The sequence below is a fragment of the Penicillium brevicompactum genome, assembly GCF_028827555.1.
Source record: "Penicillium brevicompactum strain IBT 35665 chromosome Unknown utg000005l_segment0_segment0, whole genome shotgun sequence".
NCBI lineage: Eukaryota > Fungi > Ascomycota > Eurotiomycetes > Eurotiales > Aspergillaceae > Penicillium > Penicillium brevicompactum.
In genome coordinates this window covers 1,554,454-1,572,960 of record NW_026623208.1, presented here as the reverse complement: position 1 = coordinate 1,572,960, position 18,507 = coordinate 1,554,454, and the positions used below count along the sequence as shown (strand labels likewise).

Genomic DNA, 18,507 nt, shown 5'->3' with positions numbered 1-18,507 from the left:
TGGAGTATATCCACACTTAGCCGGCAACTGTACAACCCATCATATGTGATACATTTCTAAGTCGGTGGACACAACTTCAGGTTTTGGTTTCAAATTGATTTTGAGCAAATATCGCTAAAGATACAAGAGGCGTGACTTTGCGGAGTCAAGGATTACACTGTTTCATATCCGGCGTTACGATCACTTGATTTCGGCGGGGGCTGCATCTTGTGGTGCAGATCCCTCCCAACTACGCGAGAACACTTCGTTCAAGGCGTCTTGGAAGGTCCGACAGTTCATATCAATCAAACCCCGCTTATCTTTCGCTTCGGGGTTTCGAATAACGGATACCAAGCAAAGATACCTGTAAATGCACGTTAGTATATCAAGGCGCCGATTTTGGGGTAAGAAACATACTTGTTCATCTCCATCAGGTGAATCATAGTTTGGTCATGCAACACTACATGACTTTCGGCTTCTTGTATTTGTTCTCCCAATCGCTTGCGAGCTGGGTGATCCCACGAGTATAGCTCAGAGATATCGACAATCACATCAATATAATCCGAGCACATCTCGTAGCAAGCCATATCCACTGGACGTGTATCAGAGGCAATGTAGATTTTGCTCAGTACGTCAAAGAGGTAGGTCTTTTCGAAGCCACAGTTGTTGCCCAATGTGTTGATGAGGTTCTCGAGTGTAGACAGATTAGGAATGAGTTTCTGTATAACCTTGCTGAACGCCTCGAATACAGAGTAGTCATAGATGGAAGTGAGGTAATAGTGCACAGGCGCATTCTCATACCCAGCATCGCTGAGCTCATCTGAGATGCGCTGCACAATATCTTGGAAAGTGTCGGTGCGGTACTCATCAGAAAGTCCATCCACTTTATGGATGAACACTTCAATGTTGATGCCGGGGTAGAACTGTTGCACGGTAAGAATGGTGCGGTTGAGCCGCGCTACCGAGTCCAGGTAATCATCCTGTGCGTCAATGACCCAGACAAGGGCGCCCAGGCTACCGAAGATGTCCTCGAGGTCAAACGCGGACTCGAAATATTCCAGTTGGCCGGGGAAATCCCAGACTTGGAAGTCCATAAAAGAGCTGACGGCCAAGTTAGTTGCATGCACGCTGTTCACGTCGCTGGCTGCGAACTTACTGGATTGAGTCCTTTTGGATGCGCGTGGTAGATTCCAAAAAGAGTGTCTCGTTTGGAGGCATCTTATGAAACACTACGCTAGCAATCGAGGACTTCCCGCTCCTTAAATTGCCGAAATTAGCATCCGGGTCAGTAAATCATCCATGTAGCCGGTACGTACCGGCGGAGTCCCATTAGAAGTAGACGAGGTTTCACATCAGGGCCTTTAGTATTCGGCACAGAGGCCGACTTGGCCTGGGTCGGGGCAGACACTTGGTTGTTTCCCTGTAAATTTTCCAAAGACTCAGCTCAGCTCCGGATTTGCGAAATGGAAGTTCATGCCGTCGCTTCCAAAATTTAAACTCACGTCCTATAAAAGGACCGTGAGGCCGGCTCACGCGGGCGACCGGTGAGTCGGACATATCAAAGAAAGGGCGGCGCATTTTGGGGAGAAAATCAGAATGGAGAGGTCGCGCAAATGTGTCAAGAACGCGGAATATATGTTGGGCATACGGAGAACAAAATCAACGCATCACATGTTGGGAAAGGAGGGCATTGGGCAGTCAGCGAGCCCGGCCAGGCTGAGATTCCTTGGAACGGCAACAGAAGTGATGAATTCTGAGGCTGAAGATGCAGCGTTTCGGGGCAGCGTCATCCTGCAACGACCGATTGCGACGGCAACTGCGGCAAATGCTCACTAGTTGAAAATCCCGCTTCGTTGCCTATTCCAGAAGCTCAGATGGCCGTTCAAACGCCCCTTCTTTATCCGTCGGGGGATAACAGGGCCCGGAACCAAGCAGCTGTCTCACAACGGCCCGTGCATGGATGCAGCGGCACGGTGACTAACCGAGCTTCACAGAATAGGGCAACCTTGGTTCGAGGCATTGTGGGGGATCATGGTTCGCGCGCGAGGGGTATAAGATGTAGTTGAGAGAGACTCTTACCTCCATTAGACCGGTAGATACCTAATTGAGGAAGGGACGTTAGCGGACATGGTGGGTGGCAGTCAAAGCGCAAGACAACTTACCGAAGAATTACAATTGTAGAAGACAGGGGAAACCAGACCAATGCGAGATTAGGATATCTCGTTATCACGAAGAGAGATGGTGAAAGGAACTGGCCGAGCTCAATTTAACGGCAAAGATCGAGTATTGACGTCCGCATGTGCCGATCTCGCCCAGGAATGAAAGCCGCAGGATCCCAGTTTACCTGGAATGGTGATACAGTGTCGGATACCTGCAGTCAGACCTGTATCATGGTCCCAGTATTTCAAAGTTGGTGCCCGGCAGGTTTAATTGGGGGCGATCGTTTGAGTAACCCGTGTGCTGTGTAAGGAATGCGGGGGTTTGGAGTAGGTTGGAGCTGCAAGACCAAGGGAGGCGCGATTGTACCGTTGTGTAACCAGATCGAATAGCACGGTGTGTATATCAAGATTTTGTTGCCTGATAGAAATCAAGCTTTGGACAGGAATGAGGGGAATTGCACGGAGTAGTCGAGAGAGAGGAGAGAAAGGCGGAGCCGTTATCATGAGCGCCGCATCTCTTATCGTTGATAATCTGGTCACCGCCTCAACTATTCTGCCTGGAGGTTCACAGTGTTGACTCCCTGAACCGTACGGAATGGTGAGATTGCTACTGCATAACTCTACGCAATTCATCTCCTCTTCCGGGTGGGGCCTTTCTATCTTGTTTGCAGCCCGTATGAAAATTTTCCAATGGTCAAGAAGACGTTAGCGAGTGTGGAATGGGAGCCTGTCTTGCTCTTGTCTTTATTTCGCTACCAGGAAGCCTCATAAAGCAATTTACAAGTCATGAGTAACGCATCGAATATTGAACTTTACCACAATTAAAACCAGCATAGCCCTAGTATTGCAGTGACTGCACAATGTTTAAAATTGTCTAGGTTCTTCCTTCAAGCCCGAAAAGAATCGATCGCTCAATCGAATGTGCCATTATCAGACGGTAATTTCGCTAAGCAGAAGCAGAATCTGTGAAAACGTGAGTATAACCATTTCTTCCCTTCGCCAATGCACCACCATTCGTTGCATGCGACAATTGACGTACCTTTTCAATATATTTCACCCCGATGAGAATACCGTCGTCGTCCTTAAACTCCCTTTCATCACCAAAGTCTTCATTGGTGCTATCCAAACAAGATAAGCAGTTCACAACCACCGCTGTATACTTTTCACCCATTCTACTCGGTAGCCTTTCGTTGGCTAACCTCGTATAGTGGCCCTTAAGCGAGCCGACTAAAGGTCCACTACTGGCCAACAAGGAACCTTCTTGTCCCTTGCTATCCACGAGAGACTCCCATAGTCCCAGTTCCAGCAGACATACCCCAAGGCTGAAGATATCATGTTGCATAACATAGTCTGCGCCGGGTTTGCTTCCTTGTCGATCAGGGTGCTGGTAGAGATCTTCAGACCAGACAGAGTTGCCCAATCGTTGTGTTTTGTTGTCAGCCAAGCGGAACGCCCTGAACCCTAGAAGATATAATGGGCCCAGCTCGGATCCGCCGCTTTCAAAGATCAAGACAGTCTCCGGGCGAATGTTTTTGTGGACGAAATCGAGAACGTGTATATAGTTTATGGATATGGCAAGCTCCTTCGCGAGTCTGACTCTATCACCAAGGGATTGGATTGAACGAGAGAGCAGGTGGCTCCGAAGACTCCGAGGCTGGGAACATCTTTCGGGGAAATTGAAGATGAAGTCGTATGAGAGAAGCCTTTCGGTACAAGGGTCCGTTACGCGGACCACACCGAAGCACTTGAGGAGATGGAATCCATTTGCATCGACCTGACGAAGCCTCGTGGCTAGATGTCGAACGTTTTTGGCAAAGATGGAGGCATCACTTCGAGATGAACAATCCGCAGAATCTAGTATAGCGGTGCCGGCAATGCCCGGAATCACAAGTGTCTGTGATGTGGAATACGGAATGTCGACACGGGTGGCAGAGCGAAGTTTGCCCTCTGGAAGAAAAATCGAGATCTTTTGGCTTGACTCAGGCTTCAATGCATCTCGCACATGCCTAGCAATAGATAGCTTCTCGGTCCCTTCGCGTCGAACCAAAGCATCATCAACGAAACGATCGGCAATCAGCAAAACTAAATACCATGTCATATCAAACTCTTTTTGCGATGTTTGAAGATCCTGGATTGCCCTGTCGAGCGATTTCTTCTTCAATAGAGCATATTTCACTGCCTTTGGACTACCACTCTTACTGGCCAGGTTATCCAATTCGCTGAGCCGTATGACGGCGTCCTTGAGCTTCTTCTCAAAATTCCGAAGTATGCGACCCTGCAGCGCCCGATAATCCTCGTCCAGTCTTTCCCAAACTCGACTTAAGAATGCCAGTTGCTCCGCGGTTTTCGCCCAAGCCGTTTCAACAGCAACTCTTCTTTCCTCAATCTCTTCGTTGGCGCCTTTGAAGTCTCAATACGCGGTCACAATGACCCTGCCGTATCTGTGAAGATATGTCAATACCTATACCAATATATAGGCAGGGACGTCCAATGACGTTACATACTTCAAACATAGATCAATGACACCGGGCAAGGCGAGCGCGATATCCAAGCCGCTCATGATGCGAAACGTATGTGAGGTAAAGTTTTGATGCTCGGCACTTTACGAATAACAGGATGCTAAGTATAATTTATCAAAAGGAGTGCGGCTATAGAAAGGGCACATTATCATACCACAAGTTGATACAGCCTTGTTCCTTTGATCATCCACCAATAAGCGCCAATCACCGAGCGAAGCGCTTTCACCCAGGTGATACGGGGGGAGGTTGTGCATGGAAGCTACGCGCCAGTCACGGAGAACACTAACAAATCAGAGACACAGGTAGGAATGTGAAGAGTCAAGACGCCGGGTGTACGCAGTACAGTGGCTTAGATATTGGTCGTTTCTGCCCCATCACATGGGACGCCGATGATTCCATGTGCGATCATGGCCATCCAGAGAGAACATCGTTTTGGGGGCCAAAGTGGGAGCTCACCACAGACACTAACGATTGGCGGATAAAAATACGCTACGCAGCTGAATGCAAATTGGGCACCCACTCTCTGCGAACCATATCACCAAAAGCATCAGCTGGCCTTCCAGCGTGTTTCATGAAACGCCGTAGTATGGGACCAATTTTCAGCACTGTTTCTGTTCAATCTATGTTCCGCTCTCCCTTAGACTTCGCTCATTTTCCAGTAAAAGCGAGTAAACCTTGAAACCGACACAGGTTTTGAAATGGCGAACCAAGAGCTTGTAAATGATATGAGACTGGAGGCTAAAATTGATGGCGATCTCACCTATCACTACACCTCGGAACCTGACTTCACTGGAAGAGCTGGTAGACAAAACAGGCAGATATGGAGAAGAGATGAACTTCTTGGCCGAGGAGGTTTTGGCGAGGTTTGGCTTGAACGAAGTGTGCCAAGTCAAGGCCAAAACGAATTACGAGCCGTCAAAATTATCCCCAGGCCAAGGGAAGACGATTCTGAAGGTCTCCATCTTTTGGAACAGGAGCTTCAAGCGATCGCCAAGTTCTCACAACCAAAGGTCAGTACCCTTCAAAGACTCACATGCATGTCGGGAATGCTGATGTCTACCAGTACAAAGAACTGTTCGTGGAGTCAAGGGGCTGGTTTGAGACAACCCATTATATCTTCATAGCAATGGAAGCTATTGAATTGAGAGACCTGGGTAAGCATTTGAAGGAACCTTTGTTGGAAGATGAAGCACGGTGTATATCTTCGCAGCTTCTTCGGGGCCTTGTGAATCTTCACAAAAATAACTTTGTTCACCGAGATCTCAACCCCAATGTAAGTGCACAACCAGCTACCTCAGGTGCACGAAAGTCTGACTTCCTTTGAATGTTAGAATATCTTTGTCAAGTCTATTGGCCCTGATTGGTGGGTCAAAATTGGTGATTTCGGTCTCAGCAACCGATATCATCGGGATCTTGCCCTGAAAACGTTATGTGGAACCCAGGATTTCCGGGCGCCAGAATTGGTGTTCAAAAAACCGTACACAAATGCTGTGGATGTGTGGTCGCTTGGCGTGACCATATATTTCATACTCTCCCTAGAGCTCCCGTTCAGAGAATCGGGTTCCCGGTCCTTGAGTGTATACACATACGGGACTTCTGAATTCCCATATGGGCCCCTGTCATCACGTTCGATCAGCCAGGATGGCCAAAGGTTCATTGAGTCACTGTTGAGAGTGGATCCAACAACGCGGCCGCCTGCTAAGCATGCCCTTACCGACGCGTGGTTGCGACGTTCAGTCTTCGATTCGGGATCCAAAGTCAAAGAGCTTACAAAGCTAGCTTCACGGCTTGAGTTGAACGAAGCCGGCCAAGTTTCTGTGCCAAAGGCCAAACATGCATCATCTTCAAAACAAGATGGATTCTTAGCCTCCCTCACGTGGAGTCAGCTCGACGGGTCTTTACCGACCTCATATATCCAACCAACCAGGTCAGGAAGACCGTCAGACGGCAATCGCTCAAAGTTGCAGAGCTCGAGAACTCATGGCAAAGAGAGGGAAGCCCCTGCCGAGGCTCAATACGCGGCATTCGTTCCCAATGCCGACGAGGATTTGAGTCGATTGCAAGAAAGCCATCAGGGAAAGGTGTACTTGAGCAATAATCGCTCAAGGATGTTCCATGACCACTCACAGAAGCATTCTTTTGATCAAGGAAAAGGCGGGAAAGCGGAAGATATACGCCGACAAGTGTCTGGTGGCCGCAGAGATATTCTCAGTCCAAACACCAACAGCCATCCCCGAGCCCAGTCAGGACGATCGTTACCCAAGCATTGGCAGCCCGCTATGTCTGAAGGCCCCGATGAAGAGGGAAGCATTTCGGACGAAGTTCAAATCTTGGATCATGCATCAACGTTTAGTCGATACAACGAGAGTGAGGAGAATCCCGGCCCAAAGTATGGAGATCCATTCACGTCCCATCATTGCCAAGGACATAAGTTTTGGGATGAAAAGAAGTACACCGAAGCGGAGAAAGAATATCAAAAAGCCTACAATGGTCGCAGAGACACTCTCGGTGCAAATCATCACGACACACTCAGAAGTCTTTCTTTCTTGGGTGACTGTCTCTTCAAGCAACACAAGGATGTTCAAGCAGAGAAAGCATATCAAGACCTCCTGAAGGCACAAAAAAAAACGTTGGGCCCAAAGCATAAAGAGACACTTAGGTCTTTTCAGTCCCTCGGCGAAACTCTCTATCGCCGGTCCAAGTACCGCGAAGCAGAAAAGGCATTTCGAAGTGCCTACGAGGGCTACAGAGACACATTTGGTGGAAATTATCGAAAAACGCTCAGGTCTCTCCGTTGCTTAGGCGATGCTCACTTCCACCAACACAATGATCACAAGGCGGAGAAAGCACATCGACGGGTTTATGAAGGCTACCGAGAAACTCTTGGTAGAGATAACCATAACACACAGCTGGCTCTACGCATATTACGTGAAAATTATCCTTACTCTCAACGATGATTTTGGACAGGTGCGCTTCTTTGGGAACAAAATGCCGTGAGAACCTTTATTGCTGCTATAGAGAATTGATCATCAACATGGATTCTGTCTAAGTAGCAAAGAAAAGCATTTAGAACGTCACTGATCTCCGAGATTTGTATGTACAAGTTGAAAAAGAAGAAATTTTGATATTCATTTTGTTAAGTCCATCCTTGGACTGGCCTCATAGTCATCAGTTCATGCAGCAATCATTCGTCGTTGTCCATGGTTGTGTCCATGGGCATGTTTACCGTCTTTGTGCAGGTATTCGCTGATGCGGCGTTTACCCTGCTGTGGCGCTTCCTCCTCTTGTTCCTCCTCTTCATCTTCTTCCTCAATCTCAATCTCAAAAGGAGGCCATTCTTCCCAGCCATCTTCCCACATTTTAGCTAACTTGTCTGTCTTTTCTTCTCTGCTCATCTTTTTGTTGTTCATCACCTTCTCCCATTTCTTCATATCCTTGTCATCCAAGAGGCATTCATCAAGCAGAGCGCTGATCTTCTCTTTGTCAACACCCTCCCCGATGAATACAAGCTCCTGGCGCCGATCACCCCAGGGTCCTTGGAAGTCATTTTGAATAGACTGGCGCACATCTTTGTCTTCGGGCCAGGCTTCATCTGGCATTTCGGCGAACCAAGGGCCACCGCATCCAACAGTCATCATACCGCCTGCTTGGCTCCATTCACCGAATTGCCAGGGCCGGGTGGTGAGCCAGAAGAAGCCCTTGGATCGGAGGACTGGTCCAAAGGCTGGGTTTGCCCGCTTGTTCTTCAGAATGTCTTCTGGGTCAGGCTGGTCGAAGTCTTCTACTGATTCGGAGTCGGATTCTGTGTCCATTGCGTCGTCGTTCTCTTCGTCGCCTTCTTCTTCATCACCTTCCTCGTCTTCAAGCTCGTTGTTCTGAAGAATGATGAATTTGTCGTGAAGAAGGGCGAATATGCGACGAGGGTGGAAGGGGCGACGTGCAGTGTAGACAAAGTTATTGATACCATATCTGTATCAAGGTTAGTATCTCTCACTTGAAAGACGATCGATGCACTTACTCTAGAGTCTCGGGCTTGGGTGCCATTCTCTCGCCATTACCAGTTGTCTGAAGGGTCATCTCGTGGAGACTCTGCAACCACCCAGGACCAGAAGCAGCTCGGATGAAATCGAAACTGTTGGTATTGACAATTTGGCGAACGTCCACCTGTGAGTAGTTCGACTCAAGAACCTTTGCACCTGGGTTCAACAACTTGAGAAGCTGCAGAATCTTGTTCCGTGTTGCTTCATCGACCGTCTCGATCTTGTTGAGGATCAATACATCGGCAAACTCAATCTGATCCACCATGAGATCGGAGATTGTGCGTTCGTCCTCGGGAACAATTTCTTCTCTTCCGTAACGATCAGAGAGGAACTCGGTCGTGTCAAAGCTTGAGAGCAAGTTGAAAGCATCAATGACTGTGACTGTGGTGTCCAGTCTAGCCATTGTGTGCAAGCCACCGAGCTCCACACTATCATAACAACATTAGCATCTTTGAAGAGATCAAAGAGCAAGCCGTGGGGAGACATACATTTCATTCAAGATCTTCTTTGCATCGGCATCTTCGTTTGCAATCTGATCCTCGGCCTCCAGCATAGCAGTGCTGAACTCGGCCGTGAACGTCTCGGCCACTTGCATGGGCTCTGAGATGCCTGTTGACTCGATGACAACGTAATCCACCTCGTTTTGCTTGGTCAGGCGAGCCAACTCGGCAAGCAGGTCACCTCGTAGGGTGCAGCAGATGCATCCGTTCTGAAGTTGAATGAGTTTTTCGGTGGTTTGGGAGACTTTGTGCTTTTGGATAAGTGCAGCGTCGATGTTCAACCTAATTGACAGCCACATTAGTATCAAGCCCTTAACATATCATCGGCACTATACTGACGAGCTCATATCATTCACAATAACAGCGATTCGTAGGCCATGGTCCGGGGACTGGAGAATGTGTTTGAGAAGTGTCGTCTTGCCGCTTCCCTATACAAATAGTAAGTCTCTTTGAGCCCAGTCCATTGTGAATGCACTGCCGGGTATTCATACCAAGAATCCTGATAGTAAGGTCACAGGCATCTGTCGGACCTTGGGCTTCTCCTCGGTGGGCGTGGGGGCAGGGAACCCCACCGACTCTCTTCCAGAGTCAATAACCATTGTGATGGGATGAGTTGACTGGTATACAATGAACAAAAGCAAGCCCGTGAAGCAATTGGAATTGCAGAATCTGGAATATCACGCTTCAGCACCTTGCGAGCATGCCTTTTTATCTATTCCAGCAGCTGGCCTCCAAGTTCCTCATCCCCCAACCCTGGCGGTTGCATTTTTGATGCCGTACAGACATCAATACAGGTCCCCCAAGGTTGGGAGTATACCAGTGGAGTATATGACTATCCAATAATGCACAAGCTTTCAAATTTTGATGATAAACGCAGTCCTCTCAGTGGTCGGCGCCGGTAGTCCGCAAGGTACCTGGATGGCGTCGCTGACCTTCACGGTCCTCGTTTGACGACATTCGTTTTGAAAATCAGTATTACGCCGGTCGTGATTGGGGCTTGCTCAATTCCTGGCTACGTGCTTGTCGGATGAGGAAAGATGGGCTTGTTCGCTAGCCCTACTTGCCCTCCCCCAGGGACCGGTGGTAACCTTGGAATATCGGGCTACGACCCTCTCACTTCCATAGTCAGGGGTTTATACCGAGGAATTAGCCTGAGAACATGTCTGCGATATTCGTTCTGCCTTTGTAGATTCCTATATGGAAATTAGCGAGACGTTGAGAAGCATTGACCGCAATATCAACCCCAAGTGGCCGAGTGCAACCCGTCATAGGCACGGGCGTTATTGGGGAAGAATACAGGCTTTCATGGTTTCATCTCATAGGCCTAACGATCTCATATCAGGAGCCTCGCTGGGGTTCTTCAATGGGACTTGGGTATAGCAGAATCGACATGGGTTGCCACGAAATCTACATCAAACGGCATGGACGCGACCTCTTAGAAGAGTCTTGGACCCCAATCAATGCCTTGTGAGTAAAAGTGGAAATGGATTTTGAGCTCTTTAGTTGTAAAACTTACATGGACAGATGGATCATCTCTGGCTCTGTATACGGCATGTTTCGTCCGCCTTCTTCGCAAGCACCCCAACGAGCAGTTGATCGCGGGATCGGAGGTCGGCATGACCAACGGGCCGATAGCGACAATCGTCGGCGCGAAGTTGCACGAAGTCACAAAACACAAAACCTTGGAACATATCTATAAAAAGGGAATTGGCCTCGCATACTCCGTACAAACTGCTCACATATCAGACTTCCTCGCCTCATTCTACTCTACAATCGCATCTCGATAACAACATTCGGTGACGGTGACGGTGACATCATACCCGATAAACCCCCTTCCAACCTCCAACCAGTCCAAAACCCTCAACTCACCAAAATGGCCGACCTGGGCACCTACACGAAACCCCTCGCCTACCTAGGCCTCTTCAGCCTAGCCACAACCGCCTTCAAGTTCACCCGCTCCGCAACAAACTACCTCCGACCCAGCACCCTCGTGAAAACCTACAACCCAACCGGCACCAACTGGGCCCTCGTAACCGGCGCAACAGACGGAATAGGCTTCGGTTTCGCGCAAGAGCTCTGCGCACGCGGGTTCAACGTCATTCTACACGGTCGCAATGCCGAGAAACTCCAACGCCGCCAACGCGAACTCCAAGCCGAATTCCCCAATGCGAAGCTGGGATTCGTGGTGCGCGATGCGCAGAACATAACAAATGACATTGACGGTGTTGACGATGAAGTTCGGCGCATTGTCGGTGCGGATTCATTGACGGTGTTGATCAATAATGTCGGTGGGGAGACTAGGCCTTCCACGCTGCTGAAGGAGTATACCTTTGAAGATGTGGATGCGACTGTATCGCGGAATGCGACGTTCATGATTCAAATCACGCGTGCGCTTGCGAGACAATTGGAAGAGAATTCCCCGGCGCTTGTTATGAATGTTTCTTCGGTTGCGGCGTTTGGGTTGCCTTATATTACTGCGTATGGTGCGACGAAGGGCTTTGTGGATTCGTTTACGAGGTCTTTGCGTGCCGAGTTTGGTGCTGAGGGGAAGGATGTTAATGTTATGGGGTTGAGGGTTGCGGAGGTGAAGACGGCTGGGTATGATATCAAGAGTACTTTGTTTGTTCCTGAGGCGAGAGTGCTGGCGGGTGCTAGTTTGAATCGGGTTGGGTGTGGAGATGAGATTGTGTGGGCTTATTTCTGGCATTGGCTGCAGGGGTTGTCTTTTGATATCCTGCCACGCTGGATGATGCTGAAATTTGCTGGGATGAAACTCAAGGCTATTAGAGCTGATATGACAGCGAAGGCGAAGAGTAGCTGAACACTGCCAGAGGCTGTGGTCATGATGATTTGTAGATATTGATAGCGGTGGAAATTTACCAAAAATATTTGCATTTGAAGAAAACATTAGAGTAGGTCTATGAAGCCTAGAAGCCGGCAGCGGACTTTGCACTATCAGCTGGGCCGTGGAGACCGGCACCCATGTTCTGCGTGCACTCAGTCTGCCAATCATTCGGGGTGAACTTATCAACAATCGTCTTGAACGCGTCCAGTGTGCAGAAGGTCTGATCACCGGGTAGGTGGTTCTCAGGCTTAGCAGCACATCCGGGGATGGTAACGGGTCTGTCATTGTAACGAATGCGAACGTAGTGCTTCTGAAGGGACTCGCGAGAGCCTTCGGGGAAGGAGGAGAGAGGTGCACGCGCACTCTCAGACGAGGCAGGTTGGCTCGGTGCGGACTTGCCGAACAACCTGGAGAGAACACCGGACTTCTTAGCAGCAACGGAGGGGTTGGAGAACTCCTCGAGCATGGTCCCGGCAGTGGAGGCGGCGCGAGGAGCTTGCGAAAACAGTTCCACGGCAACAGACGAGGTGAAAGGAGGCCATGACTCATCTTGGAAACCACCAACACTGGAGAGCATTGCTGCGAGAGTTGTGTCGTGGCAACCACTCATGGCGAACTTGATCGCCTTGCCAGTTTCCGCGTTGCCGGAACCAGATGCGGATGTCTCGCTGCGCCAGCCACCCTCCACGGCGGTGCTGACCATGCGGTCAACGACATCGCCCATGAGGGCTCCAATGCCTAGCTTGCGGTACTCGCTGCTCTCTCCGTACCCAGAGAACCACTCCTCGACCGAAATACGGTCGAGAACGGCACGTCCCTTCTTATCATAGAACTCGGCCGGAAGCTTGGTGCCAGGTCCATGGGCATCAGTTGCATTAATGGTATCCATGATACCAGAAAGACGGGGGTGAGCATCAACAGCGACCTTGGGTGATTCTTCGGGCATGTACTTCGACCAAAGACTATTCAAATACGCCATTTGTTCGGAATCATTCCCTACAATGCATTAGCAATCACAGCCCCACACCATGAGGAACGGGGAAGCATACATCGCACAGCAGTACGGTCAGCAAAGAGTCGCGCAAGTTGACGGAAACGTTTACAATTCCCCTCATTGGGGAACAGAGTCTCCTCGTTAACTTGGCGAGCCACAATCACAGGCGGCGGGAAATCAAGCGTCCGCGCGCTGGCCGGGTACATACCCCAGAACGCTTCCTGGAGCGATTCCAGGGCACGAGGAATCGGCGTCGCGCGCAGGTACATATCCTCGGAGTGGGACTTGATCTCAGGCATGAAACCGAGCTGGTCAACGTACAGATGACGCAGTCGCTGTCCAAGCGCATATGTCGTCTCGCGGCCCTTATCTGTAAGTTCGCCGTGCAAGCTTCATACAATTTAGCTATTGTCGCAACGCGAAACCTGGGTAACGACCTACCACATAGCTTCAGCTTCGCCACCTGAGCCACGGGCAATTGTTGCCTTGTCGTTGGCGCCGAAGGACTCCATCTTCCGTCTCCATTGGAATCCGTTCCAGGCGGAGAGGTCTTTGCTGCTAGATGCCATCTGCACCATGCGTCTTGCGACGCCACAATAGGGCCAGTCTTGTGAGGAATCAGTATATTTTTCGAGCGATATCGGCTTGGAAATTGTAGCATACATGGGTTTAGACCTGTCTTAGAGGAGTGTTAGCGGAGACCGTCGGAGATCGGAGTTGGGGATCGGAGTCAATGGCAGCATACATTTGTGAATCGCGATGAGACGGGTGTGCGTTCGCCTTTGTTCAATTAGAGACGCTCTGGATATATATCATTTCATAGAAGAAGTAGCTCATATCTCACCATGGCGGAGGAACTGGACTTGTTAGCTTAAGCTCAAGTACCTTGGAAAGTCAATTGGAGTTGAACGTACCACTTGGACCAGCTGCAGCTGCAGGCCTTGGGGATAGAGATGAGCAAGCTCATCCTGTGTATAGGGCTCACGCGGGATCAAGGTAGTCATCGTGTACTATAGTACGGCCCCTGGGATAGCACAGAGGTGAGAGAAGAGGTATACCACTTTGAGTCAGGTAATGGTACCCTGTGGGGCGGTGAAGACGCCAATCAGTTGGGGTAAACGATAAGCGTGTCTGCACAACAGCCTAACAGCCTCAACAGTTAGGCTATTGTGTTCATTTTAGGGAGTTCTTCGTGTTGCTATCCATCTGACCTTCGAACACGAGCTAGAACTGATCTGCAGTAGTCCACTCCAGCAAACATCCGATGTGATACACTAGATCTCCGCACCTCGGCAATCTCCCCGATACCCCCTTGCCTCGGACCGTTGTCCTGCTACTCCGTATAAAAGGACTACTTTTTCAGAATAGCTCCTGCTTATGACCTCGGTCATAAGTGCTGGGACTCGGTAAATGTGCTGACATTGTTGTCAAGGTTTGTGACAGCATGATATAGATGTGTCAATGTATCTATGGACTATGAAATAATGTACAAAGTTGACCAGGAGCATCACAGCTCAGCATCACTGGTCTCCCACCCATCCTCACTTTCACTCGCACTCCAAGCAGACTTGGAAGGTTCCTGGGCCTGAGGTTCAGCCTCAACTACTGCAGTCGCAACCGCAGCCGCAGTAGCAGAAGCCGCAGCAGCAGCAGCCTGTTTAGCAGCCCACTTCTTATCTTTCTTCGCCTTCCTGTTGTCTTCCTCCTCTTGTCTAGCCTTCACCACCCGCGCCGACTCTTCCAAAGAAACGCGCTCGTTAATGTCAACCAGCTTCTCAAGCGCAGGCGCGTAAGCCTGCGCAAGATAAAAGTCACTGACCTTGAGACGCATGTAATCCATCGCACCAACGATCGGACCATTGAACGAGGCAGCCGTGCGCTTCTGTCTGGACATGGTGATGTCATCAGACAGGGTGGCTCCAACGGCTTCTTCTTGAGGATCATCGAATGGGATGTCTGCGTCGACGGGCTCCTTTGCTGGGACATCTTCTGGGTGCATCTTATCACCACGACGGTTGTCGGAGAAGTGTACCTTCTGGTAGCGTTGACTGAAGTGAGTGAGGAGGATGGCGCGCGCTTGCATGCGTTTGCCGACTTCAATTGCTTCGTCGGATGTGGAATGACGTTTTGCCATTGCCGATCCTGTCATGTTGGGGTGGAAAGTGGCTTCGTGGATGAGGACTGTGGAGTCCTTGCCGATGGCGACGAACTTTTCAGAGGGTCTGCAATCGCCTGAGTAGGAAAGCTTGAATCCATTCGGGAATACGAGGGATACGGCGAGGGAACCCTTGCAGTGCTTCACTCGGCAAGTGAGGAGGTCTTCTAGGCCAGTGGCGGCCTTGAGCAGAGGAGTAGTGGGGGAGTCATTGTCTGTGAAGGAAAGTTGGGCACGATCACCAGAGGGGAGGCGGTGGGAGAATTGAGTCTTGAGGTTTGCACTGGGGTGAGCACCGAGGTTGAGAAGCTTGTGGAATCCAAAATCCTCGACTTGCGAATACTCCTCAAGCCAGGAGATCATTGCGTCATCAGAAACGACGGCCAATCGCCTTTCGTTGAGAATTTCTGTAATTCCGGCGTCTGGGGAGGTTGGTTTAGCTCCATTTTTAAAGTTCTCCTTGTACCAGGCTTTGATCAGGGAGGCAGTGCCAAGGTGGTGGTCAGCGTGCAAATGGCTGATCCAGATCATCCGCAAATTTTGGAGAATGTCGCGAAGCTCATCGGCCTCGAACACTCGCTTCATCTGACCAAGGGTGTTTTCTCCACAATCAAGGAGATAATAGCCATATCCAGGGACCTTGACCAATGTCGCAGAAACATTGCGGTACTTGCCAGGAACTGAAGAACCAGTACCAAGCGCAATGATTTCTGCATCCGTTCCGGGCCATGTCTCCTGTTGCTTCTGCAACAGCTGCTTGAAGGCAGGTTTAGCCACGCGCTGGTTGGTAACGTGCAAGCGCTGTTGGACTGCACGTGGCATTTTGTTCGTAGCAGTTCGTGGGTTGAAGCGGACCATAGCTTCTTCATCATTCAGACCAAAGGTGGGCTCAAGTTGAAGCATGGTTCCGGGGTTGAGGGGAATAAGGGGGAGCTTTTCACGAGCGGCAATTGCAGACTTGGATCCAGTAGTTGAGAAACCCGGCTGAGGCAAAGTGACGTTATCGTGTACAGGGACTGAGTAAGTTCTGGGCTGTAGAGCGGAGAGTTGAACGGCGGAGCTAGCACAGCTTCCTAGAGCCAGGTAATTTGGGCACTGGTCGGTGCCGGAGACTGTGTGCGTGCAGTGAGACATGCTGGCGACGAATTCTTGGAACTTGGGGCTTTCGGCAACCCCAGCACCGAGCATCCAAATAAATGCTTGCAAGCCGGTTGTCACAGTAGGAGACTTCCATTCGGCCCGAGAGACTAGGTCGTCAAGGTACTCGACTGAAGGCACGTCCATGATAGCGACACCCTTACCAACCCGAGTGGCACCTAGGACCATATCTGGTGTGACAATTTTGCCATCATTTGACTCCACGCTCTGACCCTTTGTAAGAAGAGCGAACTTTTCACCCATCTGAACATTGTGTTCCTTGGCCTTCTTTGGGTCGAACTTTCCGCGAATATCATGATTGCGCACAATATAGCAAACGGACTCCTTGGCGGGAGTAGTCGGTGGAAGTTTTTCAACAGTCGCACCAGGCCAAGGCTTCCGCACAAGAACCTTGATATCCGGGAGTGGTTCATCGTCACCTGGAGCGGGTCCCTTATATTGCTCAAGATCCTTGGTTTCCGGGTTTCGGATGAACATAACCGCAGGCATTTGAACTTGGGCGAGTGGGGTTTCATGAAGAGTATCCATTTTCCAGGTTGAGTTGAACATGTCCTGCACAATAGACTGTGTAGTCAGTCGGTCCTTCGTGCGCTGGTCCATGAATCCTTCCGCTTCAGATTCCTGGAACTCATCCAAGCTCCGCTTCCGTGGGCTCTGAGACCGAGCCTTTGCGCTGGACTGTCTGGTTGCAGTAGGCTTGATGGGCAGCGCCCAGACCTTGATGTTCGAATCAGTCCACGAAGGTGTCTCGAATGGATCTTCGGCTTCTGTGGGCAGTCCCTTGGCGTTCATCTCGGATTCATATTCTTTCATAAACACTGGAACTCCCTTTCTGAAAACGAAGCGACGGGCCGTAGCCAGCGTATGTGTGATATTCGTAGGCCCATGGATTGTGAGGTTCCCAAGCTGAGGAACTGTTTCACCTTCGCGCTCAATGTAGGCTTTTCCATGGCGTTGTGCCTTTTTTGGCGGCTTGTTGGGCTTTTCTGGGTTTGCTAATTGTTGTTCACGCAGACGTTCAGCCTTCGCGGCAAGCTCTTCTTCGACAGCTTTATTTGACGATATAACCGCATCGGCAAGTGTCAGGATCATTCCAACCAATCCTCCGGTGTTGGCCCATTCTGCTCGTCCGGTCACAAAGATATCTGTGAGAAGGGTGATCTTGACACCACGCTCCGTGCAAGCTCGCTGCGTGCCCTCTGCTATCTGTCCGAAAAAGTATCGCTTGTCGGGGAAATTGAGGGCGACGACTGTACCGGGCGTGTCGGCCGTCGGGGTCGTGACGATCTGGAAGAAGCACTTCATTGGGGCGAGTCCCGTAGGCGGAGGGGGTGCTGAGAAAACCTCGAACTTGGATGGTTCGCAGATCAAGTAGTTGTTCGCTCTGCGGGACCGCTCGAGCGGGGCAGTTGAAATAATGTACGCCTCTGGGTGGACGGCGGGTTGTCTGACTCGAAGTGGCAGCTCAGACTCGGGGTTCAGCGACAACCATGGGTTGGATTCACGAGTGTTCTTGAGTTTTGGGCCTGGGCGGAAAGGGTTTCTTGGGTTGCGGTTATTACTGTATGCTCGAAGGAAGATCGATGTCGAGATCGGGGGCGAAGGAATCCGCTGGTGAATGCGCGACTGGGCGCGGTTAACAACAAACCGCGCACGCGAAGGGAAGCCAACGTGTAGAAAGTTGAGGGTTTCGATGGGAAACTTTTAAGAATGAAAATGCAGAAGAAGCAGAACAGAATACCTGAGCATTGGTGGATCCCGGGTTAAGAAAAAAAAGTGAATGCTGGTTTTTACGTTACGGCCGGGTCGCCGCAAACCCGTCAAGAGTAGTTGATTAATGTCAAATCTCGTCTGCTGTGTACACTAAGCAGTAATAGGGGGTATGGGATCGTTCAGTTGACAGTTGTGCTCATAAAAAGCGCTCAATACTTCAAATTTCCAAAATACTAAGCCTGTGAAGCGAAAAACAGGACTACGGTGGCCACATCTACACTCACTGGACACATTTTGACAAAATTGACAAGCATTCTATTGGGCTAAACTACATTCAAAATAAAGGCTATGCAAAAATAAAGAAAATCATATGGCCGTAGATATCGATCTGGACTTTTATTCCAAGGTCCATCACATACGCCAACAAAAACAGAGAACCGTTCCA

At 50.0% G+C, this 18,507-nt stretch overlaps 8 protein-coding genes across 8 annotated transcripts; 3 read left to right on the top strand and 5 right to left on the bottom strand.

The window, feature by feature from the left end:
* Nucleotides 1-180: 180 nt before the first annotated feature.
* N7506_006413 (GTR/RAG family Ras-related GTP-binding protein) lies at nucleotides 181-1,557 on the bottom strand (the record flags this gene model as incomplete). Its single annotated transcript, XM_056955706.1, has 5 exons — nucleotides 181-343; nucleotides 397-1,080; nucleotides 1,136-1,237; nucleotides 1,296-1,399; nucleotides 1,513-1,557. 5 exons carry the CDS (start codon nucleotides 1,555-1,557, stop codon nucleotides 181-183), a joined length of 1,098 nt encoding a protein of 365 aa, XP_056810040.1.
* A 1,511-nt stretch (nucleotides 1,558-3,068) lies between these two features.
* N7506_006412 (uncharacterized protein) lies at nucleotides 3,069-4,698 on the bottom strand (the record flags this gene model as incomplete). Its single annotated transcript, XM_056955705.1, has 4 exons — nucleotides 3,069-3,101; nucleotides 3,178-4,510; nucleotides 4,556-4,579; nucleotides 4,643-4,698. The coding sequence occupies 4 exons, from the start codon at nucleotides 4,696-4,698 to the stop codon at nucleotides 3,069-3,071; spliced, it is 1,446 nt and encodes a 481-aa protein (XP_056810039.1).
* A 657-nt stretch (nucleotides 4,699-5,355) lies between these two features.
* Nucleotides 5,356-7,614, top strand: N7506_006411 (serine/threonine-protein kinase; the record flags this gene model as incomplete). The annotated part of the gene is made up of 3 exons (XM_056955704.1): nucleotides 5,356-5,667; nucleotides 5,721-5,930; nucleotides 5,989-7,614. The coding sequence occupies 3 exons, from the start codon at nucleotides 5,356-5,358 to the stop codon at nucleotides 7,612-7,614; spliced, it is 2,148 nt and encodes a 715-aa protein (XP_056810038.1).
* Nucleotides 7,615-7,830: 216 nt separating this feature from the next.
* N7506_006410 (uncharacterized protein) lies at nucleotides 7,831-9,796 on the bottom strand (the record flags this gene model as incomplete). Its single annotated transcript, XM_056955703.1, has 5 exons — nucleotides 7,831-8,626; nucleotides 8,676-9,125; nucleotides 9,186-9,479; nucleotides 9,537-9,625; nucleotides 9,689-9,796. 5 exons carry the CDS (start codon nucleotides 9,794-9,796, stop codon nucleotides 7,831-7,833), a joined length of 1,737 nt encoding a protein of 578 aa, XP_056810037.1.
* An 861-nt stretch (nucleotides 9,797-10,657) lies between these two features.
* N7506_006409 (uncharacterized protein) lies at nucleotides 10,658-10,984 on the top strand (the record flags this gene model as incomplete). Its single annotated transcript, XM_056955702.1, has 2 exons — nucleotides 10,658-10,664; nucleotides 10,722-10,984. 2 exons carry the CDS (start codon nucleotides 10,658-10,660, stop codon nucleotides 10,982-10,984), a joined length of 270 nt encoding a protein of 89 aa, XP_056810036.1.
* An 86-nt stretch (nucleotides 10,985-11,070) lies between these two features.
* N7506_006408 (putative short chain dehydrogenase/reductase) lies at nucleotides 11,071-12,018 on the top strand (the record flags this gene model as incomplete). The annotated part of the gene is made up of 1 exon (XM_056955701.1): nucleotides 11,071-12,018. The coding sequence occupies one exon, from the start codon at nucleotides 11,071-11,073 to the stop codon at nucleotides 12,016-12,018; it is 948 nt and encodes a 315-aa protein (XP_056810035.1).
* Nucleotides 12,019-12,124: 106 nt separating this feature from the next.
* On the bottom strand, nucleotides 12,125-14,040 carry N7506_006407 (putative acid phosphatase; the record flags this gene model as incomplete). Its single annotated transcript, XM_056955700.1, has 6 exons — nucleotides 12,125-13,038; nucleotides 13,092-13,426; nucleotides 13,478-13,680; nucleotides 13,782-13,816; nucleotides 13,881-13,893; nucleotides 13,951-14,040. The coding sequence occupies 6 exons, from the start codon at nucleotides 14,038-14,040 to the stop codon at nucleotides 12,125-12,127; spliced, it is 1,590 nt and encodes a 529-aa protein (XP_056810034.1).
* Nucleotides 14,041-14,543: 503 nt separating this feature from the next.
* Nucleotides 14,544-18,355, bottom strand: N7506_006406 (ribonuclease Z; the record flags this gene model as incomplete). Its single annotated transcript, XM_056955699.1, has 2 exons — nucleotides 14,544-17,975; nucleotides 18,347-18,355. 2 exons carry the CDS (start codon nucleotides 18,353-18,355, stop codon nucleotides 14,544-14,546), a joined length of 3,441 nt encoding a protein of 1,146 aa, XP_056810033.1.
* Between the last annotated feature and the right edge of the window lie 152 nt (nucleotides 18,356-18,507).